The 22,392-nt window shown below is 32.5% G+C and overlaps 1 protein-coding gene across 2 annotated transcripts in view; it reads left to right on the top strand.

The window, feature by feature from the left end:
• LOC126819199 (protein patched homolog 1) overlaps positions 1-22,392 on the top strand; it is a 62,996-nt gene that overhangs the window by 16,001 nt on the left and 24,603 nt on the right. For both annotated transcript variants that reach the window (XM_050547103.2, XM_050547104.2), the window contains exons 4-13: positions 8,506-8,692; positions 9,203-9,272; positions 11,325-11,425; positions 17,083-17,194; positions 17,765-17,857; positions 20,320-20,441; positions 20,599-20,746; positions 21,105-21,236; positions 21,451-21,609; positions 22,026-22,118. In XM_050547103.2, coding sequence (XP_050403060.1) covers positions 8,506-8,692; positions 9,203-9,272; positions 11,325-11,425; positions 17,083-17,194; positions 17,765-17,857; positions 20,320-20,441; positions 20,599-20,746; positions 21,105-21,236; positions 21,451-21,609; positions 22,026-22,118 — 1,217 coding nt within the window. The remainder of the gene's footprint in view (positions 1-8,505; positions 8,693-9,202; positions 9,273-11,324; positions 11,426-17,082; positions 17,195-17,764; positions 17,858-20,319; positions 20,442-20,598; positions 20,747-21,104; positions 21,237-21,450; positions 21,610-22,025; positions 22,119-22,392) is intronic.

The following is a 22,392-nucleotide window of genomic DNA, read 5'->3' as shown; positions in this document are numbered from 1 at the left end:
GATTGGTCAAATTGAATTGAAAAAGATCCCACATGATGTCGAAGGCCACCGACCACTCGTCACACAGACCTCACATTTCTGTCCTATTGTTTGTTAGGCTCAAATAGCATATCTTGTTACTACCTACCTGTTGAATTCTAATTAATATAGCTAATCGCTTGAAATCAAATAACCTTGAAAATTGACTCAATTATAGTTTTCAATTATATAATGGATTGTATCGAGTGAAAAGAAATAAAAGGAAATGGGTTTTAACCTCCTACTTTTTGCATCGAGTGGGCTAATGAAGACAGGCATACGCCATCTAGTGGGCTATAAGGGAAACTTGGCCGCGACAGCGGCACTACGGCTTTCTCTTATTACGATTTCGAACTGTCAAGGCTTTTATGGGCATTCCAGTGTGTACACAGAACCTTGGTTTTTCTTCCCATCCGAACCACTATGCACTGTCCCTTACCAGGCCCTCCATCCTGCACCACTGACAACGGGGAACCATTCCGGAAAATCCAGATAAACTATCTCGACCAACACTGGGATCGAAAACACAGGACCTCTAAGTTAGTGAGCCACCGCCTTACTCACCGACCCTCCACTCCTCTCTTGAGTGAAAAGGCAAGGAAGCCTTGTGTGTGCTTGAATGCATGAATGAATGAATGAATAAATCACCCCCACATTTACACCTAATGCATGCATTACAAAAATATCTTCACATAGGTTTGGGTGTAAATTTTCAATTGATGAAGGAAATATCACATTTTAGTCTTAAAGCCAATGAGCGGCAGTAATGGGGTGGAGAGACTTTACAAACTGATGAAATAATACAAACGACTATTTTCATTCCTGTTAGTAATTTAAACAATACAACATTAAAGGATATTTCGGGATTCCTATTGTTACCGAAATGGTGGCAGTGCCTGTGAGTCGCCAACAATCCTGAGCAGAAAAGGACAGATGGAAACAGTTGAAAGGAAAGCCCAGATGGCAAGCATTTATTCGTAATCACTTGGCATCATAATGTGGTTTTCCAAAAGTCTTTTAACAGAGCGCTCACATGGATGACTACTGTGTGATTGCAGGCAGTATTAAGGAACTCCCTGACGCGATCATCATATGGTTTCGTGTAAACTCTTGTGTAGTTTATGGTGGCAGGTCATCTCTAATACACACAGTACATAGAAACCATTAATGGTGGTCATAAGATTGTACAAATTAATTTTTATTTTACAACACAGGTTCATGACATTTTTATGCACTCTGTGACTTTTTGATTGTCTTTTAAACTGTTGATATACCGTAATTTGTAGTCAGTAGTCTCGCTCTATGCATTTAGTCCTTGTGAAATATACAGACATCGTTAATTCTTCTGATGTATGGTACATTATGTTGTGGTATTTAATGGCACTCCATTCATCTTGATATTATTTTTATTTCCTTAAATATTTATGGAATTTTTATTAGATATAATCATTGGCAATGGTCACAACTACATTGTAACATGAATAATACTGGTAGTCAAAATTTGGAATATGACTCTACCTTATGGGGGAGTTGGAAAAATAAAGTTGGTTAACGCAGTAAAGCTATACATAATACATGCTCTGTTTGTATTTTACCACACAAATAGACATTTTTTTATCTTTTCCCAAATTACATGTATTCGTGTATGTCTTGAATAGTAGACTAAGTTCTTAACTGGAGAACACGCTTACATAACTTGAGATTAACGAAGACTGAGAAAGTAAGCAGACCTTCAAATTACCTATACATGAAAGATTCCCGATTTTCACAAATATTGCATTTTTTTTATCTCCAATTACCAGTGGTGAGACATTCATCTCCTGTGAGATGTAGCAAACTTTTGTTAGTTAATATTAGGTAGTGTTTACTTAGTTTTCTGACACGGCTAAACTATGAACCTCTACTCTGACCTACAAGGTTATTGGTGACACCAGCAGATTCAGTTACCTCAGGTCCTATATGTTCTCTATTTGTAATGTCTGTCTACCATGGCAATATCTAAATGTGAATGTACTTTATCAATAAATGTCTGTGATAATAAATATATCTTAGTGAAAATATATTTTAGTGAAGAATATATCTTGGTGAAAAAAAATATATCTTAGTGAAAAATATATCTTAATTAAGCATATATCTTAGTGAGAGAAAAAAAATATCTTAGTGAGAGAAAAAAATATCTTAATGAAAAATATATCTTAATATATCTTAGTGAAAAACATATCTTAATATATCTTAGTGAAAATGTATCTTAAAAAGGCATTATTTAAGATTTAGATAAAGAGCTGACCATTCTCGCTATAATTTTCAAAAATAGATAATGCAAAATGAATATATTGAAAATTCCATTCAGATTACTTTATTTTGGTCGAACCGTTCTAATCTACTTAAAATCAGACCCATCTGATGGTCTTTGTCATGTTAATAAATGTCTAATTAACAATTTATATAACATTTAAGGCCCAATAGGTAGATTCAGCTCTTAAATAATGTTTGTTTAATATATACAATGTACCTTAGTGGAAAATTATATCTTAGTGAAAAGTATATCATAGTGAAAAATAAAACTGTCTTCATCTTTGTGGTAAAATTACGAAAAAAATATGATGATGGAATTGCCACAAAACAAAATTGCTTATTTTAAGATTTATCAATGAAATGAAATGATAGCGTCTTTAGTTTTAACAAAATAGACATAACTGCAAATTTGGTCAATGAAATACAATGAAAATTTCTGAGAATATCTTAATGATCATGATCACTTTCAAATTAAGGACAGGAGGGAGGAATGTTGTTTTTTTAGATGGTTTATCAATTTAGATTGTGACCCCTCACTGGTCTTAATGTCTCCAGCTACACTCAGGCGGCTATATATTTCACCAGCCAGTGGCAATTTGCCAAAGCCACACACAGAGTATCTGGCGCAATTTATTCATTGAAGGGACATAACTCCTACTAAATCAAAAATGAAAAAAGCTTTTGTTTTCGTCATGTACCTGTTTGACCCTCTAATCAAACAATTCAGCCTGTACATTGTTAGTTTTATAGGCAGTCACATTTCATATTATGGATTTTTGATTTTCTTTCATACATTAAGCCATAATTAGAACACCAGTGATGTTTTTCGAGCAATTCTTGGCATGCTTGTAGATGTTATTATGTACAGTGTACAAGTACTATTAGACATTTAAATTTTGGAGCAATTTGTTTATCTGGCCCACATAAACAAATTTTATCAAATATTTAGAACCTGTTTTAACTTTCTTAAGCATTTAGTACCTGTGTACTTATTATGTAAATTTATTCAATTAGCTAAGTGCAAATAAGATTTAAAATGAAGTAGATGATAAAAAAGACCATGGAATAGGCGTCTGCTTATCAGTGATTACTGGTACTGATCAAATATAAAATCTTTGTGGTTATACATGTACTACTCATAAATTTTAAAAAGTAATTATCATAAGTTAATCATATTGACATGATGTTATTTAACATAAACCAATCTGTTATTGGGCTTCATTGGATATCTGGAAAAAAACATTTTTAACGTCATTAACTAATGATGTACACCATCCATCATTTTCTCAACAATATTATGAATCTTTCACTCACATAACCTATTTGCAACTGTATCTATTATCATATATATTGTCTTTTTAAATTATCAATATTGTTAGTATTATACTCCTCATTATTCATAATGCTATTTATTAATCATTTATATACTCATCAGTATCAATGCTAATACTCATCAATATCAATACTTTTACCAGTACTTTGTGTATGCACCAATACTGTTATTATTTATATACTCATCAATATCAGTGCTGATAGTCATCAATATCAATACTTTTTCCAGAACTTTTTATGGATCAATACTCTTATAGTCATCTAAATATCTTCATGCAGACATATTATGTCATCACCCCTGTCAGGATGTCTAGTTGTCTATACAGTTACTATTTATGCTCATCATATTATTATTTCTGATCATATGAGTATAACAATATGCTTATCATCATTCTTAACAAATAGTTTGATCATTTATTCTCATCAACTGTAACGACATATGTAATAGTCTGTGTGTGTATATATACATATTGTTACATGATACAAAAAGAATAGGTGCAGTGCATGTAACATAAATTATAACCCGAAGAAACAATAAACAACAAGGGAATGATCAGGTTTACCAAGGTTGCTAGGTACAATTTAGGAAACGTTTGTGTGGCGATTGCAGTGAAACAAGAATTGTTATTATAGATCCAATTTTAGGCCCAAGATAAGGCACTGTGTGTGGTTTTGCTTTGAGAGGTGATATCATGATGTTAATGACTTTATGGTGATTAGGAGCCAGACTCCTGGGGTATTTTAACAAAACAAAAAATGAATTCATTAGTATGAATTTGATATTTAGACAGTTTACTCACTAAAACTATTTAAACCTGCTGAAAGTCATATTTATTGAGATATTTCTGGCAAATTTATGACATCTCACAACCTATTTCTGAGTGGTGATCCCTACTGAGTTGGAATTCATTTTGATATGGATGTCAGATACCTTCAGGCATGGTGCCAACAAGCTTACATCAAGTAGCAAAATATGTTCCACAAAACTCAGAGGAGGTAATTTAAACATTTACTATGCAATTGTACAAATATTGGCTTCAACCTAAGGAGATGTTTCTTCAACTTTCAGTGGTTAAATCTAATTAAGAAATAATTAAAACTTCATGTGTGATCCAAGAATACCAAGCATTGTCAATCTGCCATGTGATTCAAAAATTCTTTTTTAACAAGGTTATCAAAACATGCTATAAACTACTTGGTTTTTTTTCACAAATTTTCTTGAAAAACTCGACAAAGAAGATCATTCAGCTCAAGTAGTCTAAAAAGCTGGCCATTAATGAATGCACAAATCTAAACAACATGGATGATTGCAGCTCTTGTACATTCATTACCATACACCCAACATGGAAAAGAGAATATGGTTTGGAGATTTTTATGATTTTGTTGTTTTTGTTGGTTGATGATCTGAAACTCGGGTTCTTCAGCGATCTACCACATACATGCTATAAATGTGGAAAATTTCTGGCACAATCATTCTAAGTGACAATTTATGTAGCCAAAAGCAACAGAATGAATTCTTGTTAGTGTTTTAAGACAAAAACAGAGGAAAGAAAACTAAAGTTTGTTTGGATATCCGAGACCACACAGAATGTCTCATGATAGCAGACGCGAATCTCACTCTTCCTGTGTATTCCATTTATTGTCATCACTTTGTTTCTTAAATAAATAGTTTACCATCAGAAAAATTTAATAGATATATATTAATGTCAGTTTTGACAGAGCAATGTCAATTTATGATAATATTTAAATATTTGTGAGTTTTGAAAAAGGTTATGTAATTTTAAATGCATATGTAGGGTGTGCAATAGAAAAAAGATAACTGCTCTGATTACAAGTACCATTGATAGCAATATAACAGATGATGATAAAAACCTGCTACAAAAGATTTCAATATTTTGAGGAAATGTAATTGCAAGACATCTTAACAATCATTTTTATGTGTTTATTTAAATGGGATTTTTTAGTACCATGGCAATAAGGAAAACATTAGAATTCGGGGGCATGTTCAAAATGTTGCGAGAGTGTGCTCTATTTTGAGGTGCACACCTCCATTTTGAAACTGCTTTATCCATATTTGAAAAAAAAAATGCTGGCATGTTTCCGCTGCAGAGAGAAAGGGCATTCACAAATGCATGTACTCTAACGTAAACCAGCTGAACTATTCTGACAGGTATGGTCATTCAATGTTCAGAGTATATCCTACTTAAAACCCTCAAATGGCTTAAGTCATAAACCAACCCCTTTCAAACAGCCATGATACATGTAAGCCAGCTTAGAAAAAAAAGCCATCTTGAAGACAGATAGAGATCTGGGGCTTTTAAACTGGTTTATTTTCCCCACCATTACATTCTGACGACAAAGTTAAGCTAGCTTAACTATATACCATGTTTTTAAACCAGCTTTTAAAACAACATATTATTCGTGAATGGAATATTATGATCAGTGGAAGAATTAAGTTATTGTGTGCTTTAGATTAATGATAATATTGAGAAGGACATCTGGTAGCAGTAATTTCATTACATATTGAGAATTAGCACACTAGATTGGAACTTGATATTTGGGAAAAAATTCAGCATATCCACATTAGCCCATTTGGAGCTGAAAAGTAGGATGTAAAGACCCATTTCAATTCTTTCATTCATTAACAATGACTTTAACAGTTTAATTCTAGTTAAACATTTTATATTTAGCAATGGACTTCGCAATAGCTAGTAGACCTCTTGGATATTGGATAATATTGTCAATTTAAATTGGATATTCTGTGTTGAGTCGTTTTGTGTGGAGAGAATCCATCCGAAAATATGTACATGTAGATAGTTGAGATATAAACGAAGGTGTGTTCCACTGTCGGCATAGTAAACCAAACTCTTAATCTTTTGAAATCAAAAATTTTATTGCATAAAGTTTACTCCATTATTAATCGAAATAACACAACAAAGGAACCCAATTCAATACATTATTTAACTTACGTAAAAGAGGTTTAACAGGTTTAGTTCTTTTAAAATAATATCACTAACATTAATTGTAAAACGTAATGTAGAAATTCAATGTTTATCTGCTGCTTTATGAACCACTATATAATGAAGATTTAGAACAAGACAGTAATTTATCAGTATTTTGTTAGCAGTAACTTACAGGTATAAGTTTTAAAACAGTTGTACAATACATGCTTTGGTGTTATATATCCCTGTGTTTAATTCCTGTAGGAGAAACTGACAAGATTACTTTGGCAAATACAAGAACATTCCAGATAGGATTCTTTACAACATTACCAGATCTATGGCAGTATTCTACACTTAACCAGAGTAGTTGTATTATATACAGGAGAGCTGAGTGTAAAAATACTATGTCTGCCAAAAAGTTTGGTGAAGGGTCTTGGCCAAATAAATCAGCATTGCATGGCAGATTGTCTAACACCTGCGATAAAGGTTGAAACTAGAGACTGTGGGTTTAAAATGCTTATTTCTACCTGTGTAAGTCATAGCTGGGTGGGGTTCACGTATCAGCATTTCCCTAATATTGATTTTAAAAATCATCCATTCAATTATCGTGTATCCCCATATCTCTTCATTGATTGGACTATTGTATGCTTGAGCCGAGGTCGACAAGGTATCATACCACTAATTGGGGGATCTGTTTGGTTACAAGTAATTACCCTATTTACAAGCAGGTATTTGTCAGCACAACGATCATCATTTTTCACCTGTTCACCCTCTAAATGTTTACCTATCCACTTGTGTGAAAGTTGACACCTTGCTACATTTTTTGACAATTTGATAATAGTGAATTTCACATATGAGACATGTTTACATTTGAAACACATTTTCAGATAACACTGTGATGTGCTTCATTTATACCTTGTTATTTACTGACTGATTTTACGCAAAGATCTAACCTTAGATTATTTGATACGTTTATTCATCCAGTGCAACTTGTGTATGACAAACATTTTGGATTGCTTTTTGATGAAAAAGTGATAAAGTTTTAAACTTTAATAAATAAGTTGATTTAAATAAGAGATAATAAATTAGATAATGAAATTTGGTTGAAATAGATGCCATTTTTTTGACTTAAATGGTTTGTTTTTTACACAAACAAAAGGTAACTCTTGCATATCAATCCTCTGTGTACATTGACTTGATTAGACCACCTAGTAGCTGTTTTCAAATAGGGTGTTCCACAAATAGACATAGCATTAACACCGATTGTTGAGGATGCCATATTAGGACCTTATTTGAGCTCTTTATGTAGTTAGATCCTTTCAAAAAAATTTATATTGTTAACTTTATTTGAAATTATTCAGCCCATTTCGAGTTTTGTTGTGTAAAGAAAGAACGTTCTGTAATTTTAGTTTGATATTTAACTTGTCAAAAATACATTGATCTATATTTCATTTGAACACATAGATGGTCTAAAGTTTGGGCTTTGGATCCTAAGGTCTGCCATTGAGTTAAGAACCATGGTTTCTATTCTCAGCTTGTATGTGACAGAAGCACTTGAGTATTCTCCAGGTCCTCTGGTTTCCTCCCACTGCTAAAAATCCCTACACATAAGCAAATTATTTAATATAGAATCGAACCATGGTAGTCCTGAAATGACCATTTTGTGTTGAGCGGACATGAAAGCCCATTTCTCTCTATACATGTATTTCTCTCACCATATTAATCACCATTTCTGCTAATTGTCATAACAGTATAATTTTTGCGATATAATTTTTAATCGGGTTATTTTTTTGCGATAACCATTTCTAATGTGACAATGATCAATTCCGACAGGCTTTTGATGATTTGAGTATCCAGGTAGAATATAGACAGGTTATGTTTTTCCTTGTTTACTAAACATGTTTTCTCTCTTTTGCAGAAGGTGGAAGGTTAGAAAAAGAATTAGAATATACAAGAAAAACAATAGGAGAAGGAAGTGGGACATCCAATGAAATTATTATACAAATGCCAAAGAAAGGAACTAATATATTAACAAAAGAATCTTTATTGACACATTTAGATGCTGTAATAGCAGCCACAAAAATAAGGGTTGTAGTTGATGGCCAGTAAGTATAATTTATATTTCTTCTCTTGTTTTCTCTTTCTATCTTTCAATAACATTTTCAAAAAATAAATTTCACTTAAGATGGTTTATATCCAGAAATCTGTTAGACTCATAGGTCTCTCACTCTGCATTATTCAGTGCCATCCATTGATGACATAAATTGACATCCCCAGTAATCTACATGCACACACCCCACTTCCCACAAGAACATCATCTATTGACCATCATGTACATCATCCATTAACGAACATGCATTAACCAATATTTACATCATTCAGTGACCTCTGTTCACATCATCCAACATAAACGTTGTAAATGTACATCATCCAGTAACTTCTATTCGCATCACCCAACATAAACATCATACATGTACATCATACAGTAACCTAAATCACATCATCCAACATAAATATCATGCATGCACATCATCCAGTAACCTAAACCACATCACCCATTTACACCAAATAGATATATCATTCATTGACCTACATGTACTGCTTAATCTTTTCAGAACATGGACATTTTCTGATCTGTGTTATGCTGCCAGCTTCCAAACCACTGAAAATAATTTTTTTGATTGGGTAAGTTCTTTGTAGATGGTCTTCGTTCTTGATCAAATGTGACCAGCTTTGGCTAAATGAACACATCAGTCAAAATCAAAAAATCAAAACACCTGTATGCATTTCTTATTTGGCAATTGACATAGTAATAAACACAAAAACATAATATGGAACTGCATTAATTTGAATTCTGTATTCAGGAACCTTTAAGCTGGTGTTTATTACAGTGTGTTCAAACTTTAAAACTAGATATGATGAAAACTAAAAAAACGTTTTACTTTATTTGTGTTGTATCTCAAATAAGGTTCCTGCAACATGTGTCTCATTTAGCCACAAATGGTGCTGAATTTTAAATTGGTAAGCCCTTATTAGTAAAGGAGAAAGTAATTAGAACAACCAGAAAAAGTATAAGAGCAAAATATATACTAGGCTACTATATTTAAGTATTACAACCCACAAAATGAGCCTGATCCTCCTCTTGTGCCTGAGTAAAATGTGAACTTTTATAAAGCAGCAAGGTTTAAGAAGACAATCGTTATCCTTAATGTCCCCCACCTTTCGAAGAAAGCAGGGGACTATTAAAATGGGTCTGTCTGTCTGTCCGTCACACTTTTTCGGATACAATAACATTCCTTCTAATTGTGCTTAGAATGTTCAAACTTGGTGTAGGTGTTTATTAGGTGAATGTATTGATGGAGTTCAAAGGTGAGCATTTTCTGCTTAGGGTAAGCAGAGATAAGCAATTTGATTGGTTGATGCTTTGCGACACGATAACTGTAGTTCTAATTAAGTGAGAGTGATAAAACTTGGTGCATAGTTTCATTATCCTGACTATGTTCGATAATGAGCATTTTCTGCTAAGGGTAAGTAGTGCGAACACAATAACTTTCCTTTGAAGTGAGGTAGAATGTTCAAACTTGGTGGTGTAGGTATTCATTAGGTGAATGCCTTAATGGAGTTCGAAGATGAACATTTTCTGACCAGGGTAAGCAGAGATAAGCAATTTGATTGGTTGATGCTTTGGGACAAGATAACTTTGGTTCTAATTAAGTGAGTGATGAAACTTGGTGCATAGTTTCATCTCATCAATACTTTGACGAAGTTTGATAATGAGCATTTTCAGCACAGGGTAAGCAGAGCGTATGATTGGTTGAGGCTTTGGAGCTTGACAATTTTGATTCTAATGGAGTGATTGGTCAAGACTTTGGAACATAACAGCTCTGCTTTTAATTGAGGTATGGATGTTCCTTAGGCGAATGTCTTGACTAAGTTCAATGATTAATACTTCCCGCTAAATCAGGACAAGATAACTTTGATTCTAACTGATGGAGAGTGATGAAACTTAGTGTATAGTTTCACTACCAGGTACTTCAAAACCTGACTGAGTTTGATCGTGAACATTTTATGCATAGAGTAAGCTTAGATAATCAGTTTGATTACTCGATACTTTTGAAAAAGATAAATGAACAATTAATTAATATGTGTCATCTGTTTATTTTGGATTTCAGCAGGGGACATCAGCCTCGCTGTTGGCTTGTTTAAATTTAACATAAATAAGTGAAGTATTCTATAGATTATAGTTATATTAAGACAATATAAACTAAAAAGCTGTGTTAGATACAATGTTGATCTTGATATTTGTTTATAGAAATGAGTTGTTCTGCAGGTGTTAACAGATGTCTGTTAAGCCTAGGACAGACGGGCGTATTTTTGCGCCCAATAGCGTTGATTCTTAAAATCACTAAAAAAAATCGCCTATGTGCCCATTCGCAGTGATGGCGATCTCAAAATGGCTAATCCATTAGTCACATGATCGACGTAATTTACTCGCTCTTGGGATGATAGCTACGTGTGCCTGTTCGTAAGAAAAATCACTGGCGCATTTTAATCCGCGCGATCAGGGAAAAATACACTCGTCTGTCCTAGGCTTACTTCAAAAACGTAGCTGCATGAAGTCAATAGAAAGTAGTATGAACATCAGATGGCTATTACATTATGATTGATCAATTTTAACCATTTTTAGCCATTATGTCATTGGTCATCATTTTATGGAATATATATTTTGCTTTACAGATGTTAGAGAGAATATTACCATGCATTGTGATTTCTCCGTTAGATTGTTTTTGGGAAGGGTCAAAAATTTTAGGACCTGAAGATCCTCTTAGTACTGGAGGGTGAGTAAACAGTTCTGTTTTGATTCAACTTATTATTGTGTGATTATTTACATGTCACTATATTCAGTGTGTAAGCTGACATAGATATACTTACTACAATATTGTGATGTTTAACTGCTTGTCAGTGTTAGGAATTTTTGCTATAACAGATTCATAGTTTGTTTTATATTTAGTAAAATAACTGATTAAATTTAATAAGAAGTAGGATGTTTTGGGGATTTTTTTCTGTGCTTTTATAAAGAAAATAAAACCAAAACCAACCTAGTCATAGCAGACAGTTGATCATTATGTTAAAAATACAAAATACCTATTGTAGAAAATTTATCATAAAATATACTGTTAGACCTATATATACTCAATCTTACTTATTTTTATTTGAGAAAACATAACAATAGAAAACCTGACTGGACGTACCCATTGCACCTGATTGTAGTATGTAAGTCTATAATACACAATAAAATAGACCCATACCGTAAATAATAGAAAACAATACTGGAGAAAATTTTATTCATATTTTTAGAATTAATCGGAAAATGGATTTTAAATACTTAATGTTTACATAAACAAAAGCCATAGTACCGCATTTAAGTAAAACAAGATTTAAAATGGTAAACCAAGTTAAAAAGTGTCACGATTTATTTTTGTTTTAAATTAATACCTTTTCTTTTTGGTTGGCTAAACATTAATGTGGATATTATTGAGCACTTTTCAAGAATAACATTGAGTGTGTATTAAATATCACTGTCCTAATTCTCACTTTCCTGATAATAAAACTGGTCAGAAATTATTTTCTTTATGGTCAAGATCAAATTTCAGTAGATTTACGGTATTAAATATCTGTGGAGTGGTCATATAAGAATCTTTGTATGCGGTTGTGGACAGACATAGAGATATCTATATGAGGGAGAGGGCCACCCACAAAGACATCCAATATCACCAGACACCTGGTAAATTCAACACTAGATACCCTTAATGTATTGAAAAGTATCCAGTAGCATACTGATACAGCTTTCAAAATAATTGGCAAGTTAGTGCCATTTCTTGGCCTGTATGTACAAATGTACATTGCCAGCCCAAATAATACTAGAGAAAACATAGAACTTGAAGCATATTGTATGTATTGAAAGAATGTCGATGATAATGTTAATAGCCTTTTAATGGTCAGTTTTATGGGACGGTTTCTTTAAGGAAATAAAATGAATGAAATTAATATTGTGAATTGTATATTGTCAATATAAAGTGTTGAATTGGGTTATTCTGATGTGTTACTTCAATTAGTGATGCAGCAGGCTCTACAAGATAAAAAAAGAATTTCCAAATATTAAACAGAAATTAGATTGTTTACTAACTTTAGTTTCAGTTTTGGCTTTATGGAGCACAAAATCCATTATATTTCAACATTGGCTCTTTTAATATTTTAAATATAGACAAAATAAATCAAGGCACCAAGGTTTTTTTTTCTTTAGCCACATCAAAGTTGTTTAGTCTACTGGAATCGGCTTTTAATTATAGCAAAGCGATCTTGAATGAGAAACATTATTTATCAGTTGGTGGGTCACTTTATGATATCCGATTGTCTGTGAAATCTTAATTACTGCTTTGACACAATACATAGCCCTACAGTTGAGGTGAATATTATACATGTAAGGATAAAAAAAAGTCAACAATTTATATTTTGTTTATTTGTAAGAACCTGTACTATCTAAATTTAATCATCTGTCTAAAATAGATTATAATCTGTCTACTTGGGTGATTCTAATCAGTTTGTGTGTGTGTTCAGACAACCAGCCGGCAGTGTACATGATAGTACATAGAAGCTTGTAATCAAACTGACGGGGAGGTCCTGCCAATGAAATCCTCTAGATCTCAGTTTTGTTTGACAGTTCATCCTCAATTTAATTGTGTCTTTGATACTCCAACTTATTAAATAAGATACCAGTGTATTAAGTATGTGAGTAATATTTTGATAGAAATAGAAATGTTGAAGTATGTTTAGGTATGGATCAGCTAGGATCATGAGTAATAATCATATAAACACACTGTATTCTTCGCCATCTAGCATATAATGTTTTAGAGTTCAGTCAGTGAAGATTGAGAGGTTTTACAAATATTATTAATATCAATTAAAAAGTGTTCAAAAGAATAAGGGAATTTGACCATAAAAAAGAGAATAATGATCAAAAATAGAATATGAAATTAATTTGAAATTTTTACTAAGTTACTTTATTATGTGGTACAGAATTTCACAGTAATTTATAAAATAAAATGGCAGTCTGGATGATAACATTAGCCTCTATAGCTTTAACAAGATTTTGTAAAGAGATCAAGCTCAATAACACATTTCAATGTAGGCGTATGAACAGTAAGCAGAGAAATGAAAAGGTATCAGTACCACAAATCTCTCTGTATTTATGCTACAGGATTACTATGTAGTGGATTGATACAATTAAATTTTCAACACTGCTAGTCACATATAGAATATGCTGCATATTTTATCTAAAATGAATTCATCAACATTTGACAATAGCATGATGGAGAATATATATATAGTGTATATAGTTACAGTACATACAACTTTGACGTGCTTCAATAACCCTTTCTCATCATCTTGGGTGGCCTTAATCTTGTAAGTAGGTAGATTGAAATTCATCCCTTGTATAATTAAATAACATTAAATCTCTTATTTTGGTCATGGCCTGGAGATATTAAAATGGGTATATATCTACTTATAATATAATACGTAATTAAGCTTTGTGATTCAACAGCTTATTTATGACTTGGAGTTGGAATAAACACATACCCAAATGAATTTTAAACTAAATTGCTAGTTCAAGAGAAATACGGCAGGTCTGGTAATGAAAGCAGAGTAAGAATTTAATACTAGGCTACTGATACTAGAGAATTTTTCTTTTGTTAATAAAGTCTTGGATTCACATTTGTGGTCGTGACTATGCTTTCTCTTATATACTTGAGAAAGCCTGTAAGGTGAGCTGTCAGAAAAAAGTAGTGGAAAGTTTACCAAATCTATAAACACAATCCTGTTTTGTTTATTAGAAAGAAGACGTCTGCTCTTAGATAAAGGAGAGATGGTAGATCTGAGAAAGTAATTCAAAAATCCTGGCATTCTGGAAACAGTTTGAAACTGATTACATAGAGCCTAATTACTTACTGACAATCATTGTCAACATGATGTTCGCTCCTTGCTTCAATATAATACATATTTCTACCCTAATTTACCCATTTACATTCATCTACACAGAATTTTGGCAAAATATGACTGGAAAATACATGTAGGTCTTGAATGTTTTAAATTTCTGGTTTATCTTAAAAGTCTTTTGGCTTGAACAGAAATTGTTTAACATGAAAAAATCTTTCACTGTTTCTGGTTTAAAGCTTTTAGCCAGGAAGAATTTCGATTGTTTGAATAAAAAAGGTTTGGCATTAGCAAAGCATGACATTTTTTTTTATACTTATCAAAGTTTCATACAAACACATAAGCCTATCAGATGGGGGAATCTTGGGGAGTTGTATACTTTCTACCCTCACCACAAAATTCATTAAGAGGTTTGGTATTCAAGTAATTATTCAAACCAGGTTTTATTGGAGCATAACAACTTTGATTCTACCAAGACATGACCTATTTTTATACGCCCACATTGAAATGTGGTCGTATATTGTCGTCGCCCCCGTCCGTCCGTCCGTCCGTCGGTCCGGCGTCCACAATTGCTTGTGGACGCTCTAGAGGCTAAAGTTAATATCCTATTGACTTTAAATTTATATACAGTGTTTAAGGCCATGAGACGAAGAAGCCTATTGATTTTCAGCGATTTCCGATAATTACTGCCAGAGTTATGGCCCTTGATCACTTCAAAAAATCTTGTGGACGCTCTAGAGGCCACAGTCAATATCCGATTGACTTTAAATTTATGCACAGTGTTTAAGGTCATGAGACGAAGAAGCCTATTGATTTTCGGCAATTTCCGATAATTACTGCCAGAGTTATGGCCCTTGATCACTTCAAAAAATCTTTGAACGCTCTAGAGGCCAAAGTTAATATCCGATTGACTTTAAATTTATACACAGTGTTTAAGGTCATGAGACGAAGAAGCCTATTGATTTTCAGAGATTTCTGATTATTACTGCCAGAGTTATGGCCCTTGATCACTTCAAAAAATCTTGTGGACGCTCTAGAGGCCAAACTTAATATCTGATTGACTTTAATTTTATTCACAGTGTTTAAGGTCATGAGACGAAGAAGCCTATTGATTTTCAGCGATTTCCAATAATTACTGCCAGAGTTATGGCCCTTGATCACTTCAAAGAATCTTGTGGACGCTCTAGAGGCAAAAGTTAATATCCGATTGACTTTAAATTTATACACAGTGTTTAAGGTCATGAGACGAAGAAGCCTATTGATTTTCAGCGATTTCTGATAATTACTGCCAGAGTTATGGCTCTTGATCACTTCAAAAAAATCTTGTTGACTCTCTAGAGGCCAAAATTATTATATCCGTTTACCTTGTGGATGCTCTAAAGGCTAAGGTTAATATCTGATTGACTTTAAATTTATACACAGTGTTTGAGGTCACGAGGTGAATAATCCTATTGATTTTCAAAGATTTCTGATAATTACTGCCAAAGTTATGGCCCTTGATCACTTTGAAAAATCTTGTGGACGCTCTAGAGGCCAAAGTTAATATCCGATTGACTTCAGATTGATACACAGAGTTTAAGATCTTAAGACGAACAAGTATATTGATTTTCAATGAATTTTTATGACTTGGAACAGCTAAATCCATGATACAGTATTAAAAGTTTTGTATACAAAACGTTAGCATGGGGCAGAACTTTATAAAAACTAAACTAATTCTAATGGTTTTCTGAGTTGTTGCTCTTAATCAGATTTTAGTGTATTATAAATGTTTCATTACCGAAAAAAAGTAAAAATATGCGACAACTCTTGTTGACTGTCCGGACGATTTAGCTGCTGTGGGCGTATGTTTCGTTGCCTGGCAACCTATCTTTAATATTCGTGAATTGTTAAATTATAAAAGTTGGAGCTCACAATAAATTTTACATATTATAGACATATATTTTGAAAAGAAGAAGAAATATATTTGGTATTGTGAGTCATCCCGCAGGGTCTAATATCACTTTACTGTTTCCTTTTCTCTTTTTCTGTTCAACTGACCTACTCGGAATGTAGAGTATTTTTTTTTCAACAAGGGGCTTCTGGAGCTCACATTTTTAAAGAGAAAGATTTTGGAAGCCTGTCATTTTTTCCTCCAATGTATTTCTTCCTGTAACATTAAATATATGTAAACCTTATTCAAATATTTTAGTAAAGTCAACAAAATTCTGTTTTGTATTTTCATGGTTATTTTTCGTTTTGTTATCCTTTCATGGTTTATTTTATCATGTTATGCTTGTCTTGTTGTATGCATCAGAAAAGTTATTGTTACATAAAACTGTGAAGTAGCAATTGTTAACCATTTTGTAACTCCAAAAATAATCATTTGAATGAGAGTTTGTATAACAATTGAAAATTGTGTGCACAAATTTTAGATGATTTTTAAGGTGCACATTGGTACAAATGGAATGGTGGCAGAAGATGTGTTAATTTATACACATAATAATTTCTCATATTTTATTCTCAGATTTGCAGGTATTCCTGATGATTTAACATGGATGAACCTGAATCCCCAAAAATTAATCCAAAATCTCCCAGATGCTTTCCCTGTAGAATATATGAATGAATCTTTTAAAAGGGTAAGTTCAACTTTATTAATGATGAACTAGTGTTATCGAATTTATTAGTAAAGGAGCCAAGCCTCTTTGATTTGGGTCAAAATTTAGTACTGGATTGCTTTGATATATTATTTCGATTATTGATAGAGAAAGTTCTATAAATTTCAATGAAAGGTGACCTGTTTTACTAATTTTGGAACCTAAAATCAGTTTTATCTCAAGACTTAACTTTACCATTAAAAGTACTAATAATTTTCAATGAAGGCACTTTAGTTCACAAATCTGAATTTTTTAAAATGGGTTATACATATATAGGACTAGATAAAACAATTAAACAAAAAAAGCTTTGTATTATTAACAATTTAAACCACTAGTCTACTTGGCTCCTGTTGGAATTTTAATTACAAATGTCAGTTACTTATTTATAATATTTATAAAAAAAAATACCTCAGATAATGAGTTCAAAAGGTTATTCAAATGATTAAATTATGAAACATTTCATATCTACATGTCTATTAAATGATAATTAGTCATGTCCAATTATATATGTTCTTTGTTTTAATTGTCAAGGATTTTTTTTGTACTTTGCAGGCAGGCATTACAACAGCTTATCAAAAGAAATATTGTCTGGACCCATCAGATCCAGATTGTCCCATCACTGCACCAAATAAACACTCAGGAGAGGTATGTGTGATTTTTATTAAGGATTTCCTCATTCAGTCTATTTACTTATTTAAATATATTGTATAAGATTATTTGGTCATTTGTTTTACATGGCACATCTTATTTATTAGCTCAAGTTGAAAATTAGACAATTTTGACCTATATTTTGTGGATATAAGATTGCCTGAGTTTTCTCTGAGTTATCTGTTTTATCCAATGGCATGTAAATGATTAAACTTAGGAAATGAAGAATAGCAGATGTTAGTCCCAAATTTACCTAGATGGTTTGAATGTCTAATAAGCCCCATTTCTCTTTGGCGTATGATGTTTTATCCAATGGCATGTAAATGATTAAACTTAGGAAATGAAGAATAGCAGATGTTAGTCCCAAATTTACCTAGATGGTTTGAATGTCTAATAAGCTCCATTTCTCTTTGGCGTATGGAAGCCTGGTTTGTGAAAGAAGGCTGTAAGTGGTTGCCATACAGGATAATTTGGATAATTGAGAGTGTTTTAGTAGTACTCTAGACCATTCAGTTACACTAGAATTTCCATTAAAATAGAGCTAATTGTGTAGATGTGTGTAACTTACCATCTCACTCATGACTTATGAGGGTTAGTGTGTGGTGAAGGTGGCCAGAAATGATATGTGTGTGTTCTGACAGATAGTTATCTTCGTCTTGTAATGTACTACACCATGTTGTTCCACCCTGCTAGAAAAATAAGCACTGGCAAAAGAAAATAGATATTTTCTAGTATTTCTCTGTCTATTATAGAAGTCTGAGAAGTTCAAATTCGTAAATTATTGAAATCCAATGACAGTTTCAAGTATGTTTGGACTGACTCCTAAATCTGTTTAGATTTCGGTAGTCAGCAAAATAAAACACAGCCCAAAATAATGTGTTGAATAAGTGGGATATGTATCTGTTGAAAGGCCTATTGGGAAAGGAACTAACAAAGGCTTTCACCTGCTGATAATGAGTATTTTCTTTACGTGAGGTGCGCTCAGAAACACTAACCTGTGTGTGTGTTTTCTCACTGGTGTATGATAGGAGGGCTCGGTCTAACCTTCAGCCAGTGTAAGGTGTTCAGTCTTGAGAATAAACACCTACTAACGATGCCTATTGTGCTGTACTAAAGGCAATTGTTTACCTGCATGCTTTTCGTACACCGACCCCCTCATTTCATCTGAAAACTTTTTTGTATTAAGACGGTGTCAAGTCTTGCAATTTGTGCACAAAAAGTTTTTGAAATTCTCTTTTTTGAATCTAACCTCCAAATTCAACAAGGTATTTGATAAGAAGCTTGATGTAGACTGTGTAACAAATTGTATCAAGTTGCAACTAAACCACTAGTTGTCATAAAAAATGTATGACATATGGCTGTCAAGTTTTGTAATTCAAATATCAAAAGAACTTCTTCTTATACAATGTTATTATATGAAAACTCATTAGTAATAAATTGAGGATTTTTTTGGTAGGTAAATGATATAAAAGCTTCTAAATGCTCAAAACCATGAATAGCACAGATTTAAATAAAAAATAAATTAAAGAATCATTGTAGAAGAACGACAAATATCAAATGTTTGGTAAATATCCTTAACGTGTGTGCAGACGCATAACTTAAATTTGCATTAAAATTGAATGAAATATTTCACATGTTCTGATATCTAAATGAGAGAGAGAGAGAGAGAGAGAGAGAGAGAGAGACTGTTGCAATAAAAACTAAGAATTTTTTATAGTGTTTTATAAATGATATCTTGTGTAAATATCTGCTAAAGACAGTGGACAAACACTACATGTATATAATGTTAAAAACTGCAATCAGACCATATGACATTTGTCCGAATTTCAGTTTCTCTTGTGAAGTGTGAATTAGACAATGGCATACAACTGTTAACATAGTGTAGTTTAATTCAGACCTACCCTAGAGAAACACAGAGCGCGACATGTAGGTCTACTGTACATATAAAGAAAACGACATGTTTGTCCAATCCAAACCTCTGCACATTTTACACATATGCCTTTTAAACACAGAAAAAAACTGTTTATTTACTTTGAAATATTCAAGAAATTTGAGAAAAAAGTTCCTATCCCGCTCGGAGAATGTGTTTCACACACTTAATCATAATATTATTTCATTTAGGCGAAGCTGCATTTTAGATTTAGGTGTATCACTTTGAGATACCACACTGAAAAGGATTAACTGAGAATAATATTAACCAATTTACAAACTATTAACTTTGACCAATGTTGACATAAAGTTTCAGGTTTCAGAATTCTTTTCATTTTGACACTGAACTCAAAAAAGTATGGAGATGTGATGAATTGTCTTCACCAGAAAAAAAGAGACATCTTTGTAATCGAAGTCTCTATAATGTTTTACTTATCCAAATTTGAGAGGAAGGCCATTTTGAAGACAATTTTTTCTTTAATTTTGATTTATTCTATACTTTATCATGACCTGATATATATATTTTGTAGATTCCTGATGTAGCTGCAGTTTTAACCAATGGTTGCAATGGGTTTGCTACCAAGTATATGCATTGGGATGAAGATCTTATTGTTGGCGGTGTCCGTAAAAACAAAACTGGACATATTGTAGGGTAGGTGATAATTTCTAAATACTTAATTTTATATAAACTCTAAGGAGTAGGCTACACTTTCCTTGCAGGAATATATTCCACTTAAAAAGTCATTATGTTTTTTACTCAAATCTGAAACGACTTGTTTTCATTAAAATAATATTTCTTTTTTCCCCAGGGCTGAAGCAGTACAATCTATTGTACAGTTAATGGGAGAAAAAGGTTTATATGAATATCATCAAGATACTACCAAAGTTCAAAGTATCAGATGGAGTCGAGCTAAAGCCAAAGAAATTTTAGAAACTTGGCAAAGAAATTTTTCACAGGTAAAAATAAAAAAAAGATATTTGTAAATGAAAAATGGAAGTTTTTGATTTTTTTAAAAAGAATTCATTCAATTGCATCATGTATTGAAAAAGTCGAAAATATTAAAGAAAACCTTAAAGAATGGGCTGGAGCAGAATTATTAAAAACTTATCTAAGACACATTAAGATGGTGGTGTGCAAGTGCAATCAATAGAATGTGAACTTAAGGTTAAATTAGAACTGGTTGAATTGAATAACTTTGCATCAAAATGTGTTTATTTAATAAAAGCGTTTTTGATTGTGTGTCACGTTAAACTTTATTTTGAACCTTTATCTGACATAATGAGGCTTTATTTTACGAGATTTTTTTTCTTTCAGATTATCAATAAATTTGGGAATGATTCTTTTCAAGATAATATATACGCCTTCTCCTACACCTCATTACTTGATATTATTAAAGATTTCTCTAGTATTAGTGTGGTGCGTGTTGTTATGGGATATGTTCTTATGGTAAGTTATTTCCTTATATATGCTTTGTATTGTATTTCTTGAAAAACAATCTTAGTCATATTAGAATATTTTAAAAAGAATTAGATACAATGTACATTTATTTGGAACTATTCACAAGAATTATGAACTCTGTGTGTGTGTCATGTTTTGGGATTTATTTTCAAATTAGCACATAAAATAACAAGATTTTAAACTTGAATTTGTTTTATTTCAGTTTGTTTATGCTCTATTATCATTATTAAAATGGAACGATGCTGTCAATTCGCAGAGTGGTATTGGAATGGCAGGAGTGTTGTTAGTATCATTATCTGTGGCAGCAGGTTTAGGTATCTGTTCTGTTCTAAATATCAAATTCAATGCTTCAACAACACAGGTAGGTTTGTCTATAATTTCCATCTGACTTTTTCTGTTTTTTTGCTTCCATTTGGGTTGAGGGTTTGTCGAATGTTTCCATCTCAGTCTGGGGTTGCTCATTGTTTTCTTCTGGGATTGTCAGTCTTCCATTGAGTATATTATCCATCCCAGTTTTGTGTTGGTTGTTGATTGTATTTAGTCGGTTTGGGGTTCATCAGCGTTTCCTGTAGTATTTTGTTTTCTTCCTAGTTTGTGGGGTTGATTATTTTCATCAGGGTTTCAATTTGATCATTCTTTCCATCAAGGTATCTTGTGAATTCATTAAAAAAAAAAGAATTTGAAAGAGGCCCCTTAACATGACAACCGAATAAAAGTAATATATAATTGTAACAAAAAGCAGATCCATACAATTATTTTTAATTATTTCTTTTCCAGATTATTCCTTTCTTGGCTCTGGGTCTTGGAGTGGATGACATGTTTCTTATTGCTCATACATATGCTGAGCATGCCAAGGATATTCCCTTTCCTGTAAGTAAACGAGAATTTTTTGTACTGATGTTTATATTACTTGCGTGTGTCTTGCTTTGATCGCAACAGACATTGACAAATGATCGGAATATGCTCACAGGGATTCTAAGTTTTTGAAGAGCAAAGTTGTAGACTAGCTAATACCAACACGTATGAGAATATGTATTTAGGTTGCATCTGTTATTAGTGGATTACATGTGCTGTTATGATTCTCCAGTTCTTTGCTTTATATCTCCAATTCCCAGTTGTTCTGCCAGTATCAAACATTAGATTT

This window comes from Patella vulgata, chromosome 4 (genome assembly GCF_932274485.2).
Source record: "Patella vulgata chromosome 4, xgPatVulg1.2, whole genome shotgun sequence".
Lineage (NCBI taxonomy): Eukaryota > Metazoa > Mollusca > Gastropoda > Patellidae > Patella > Patella vulgata.
The sequence above is the reverse complement of the archived record's forward strand: the minus strand, read 5'-3'. Positions and strand labels throughout refer to the sequence as shown.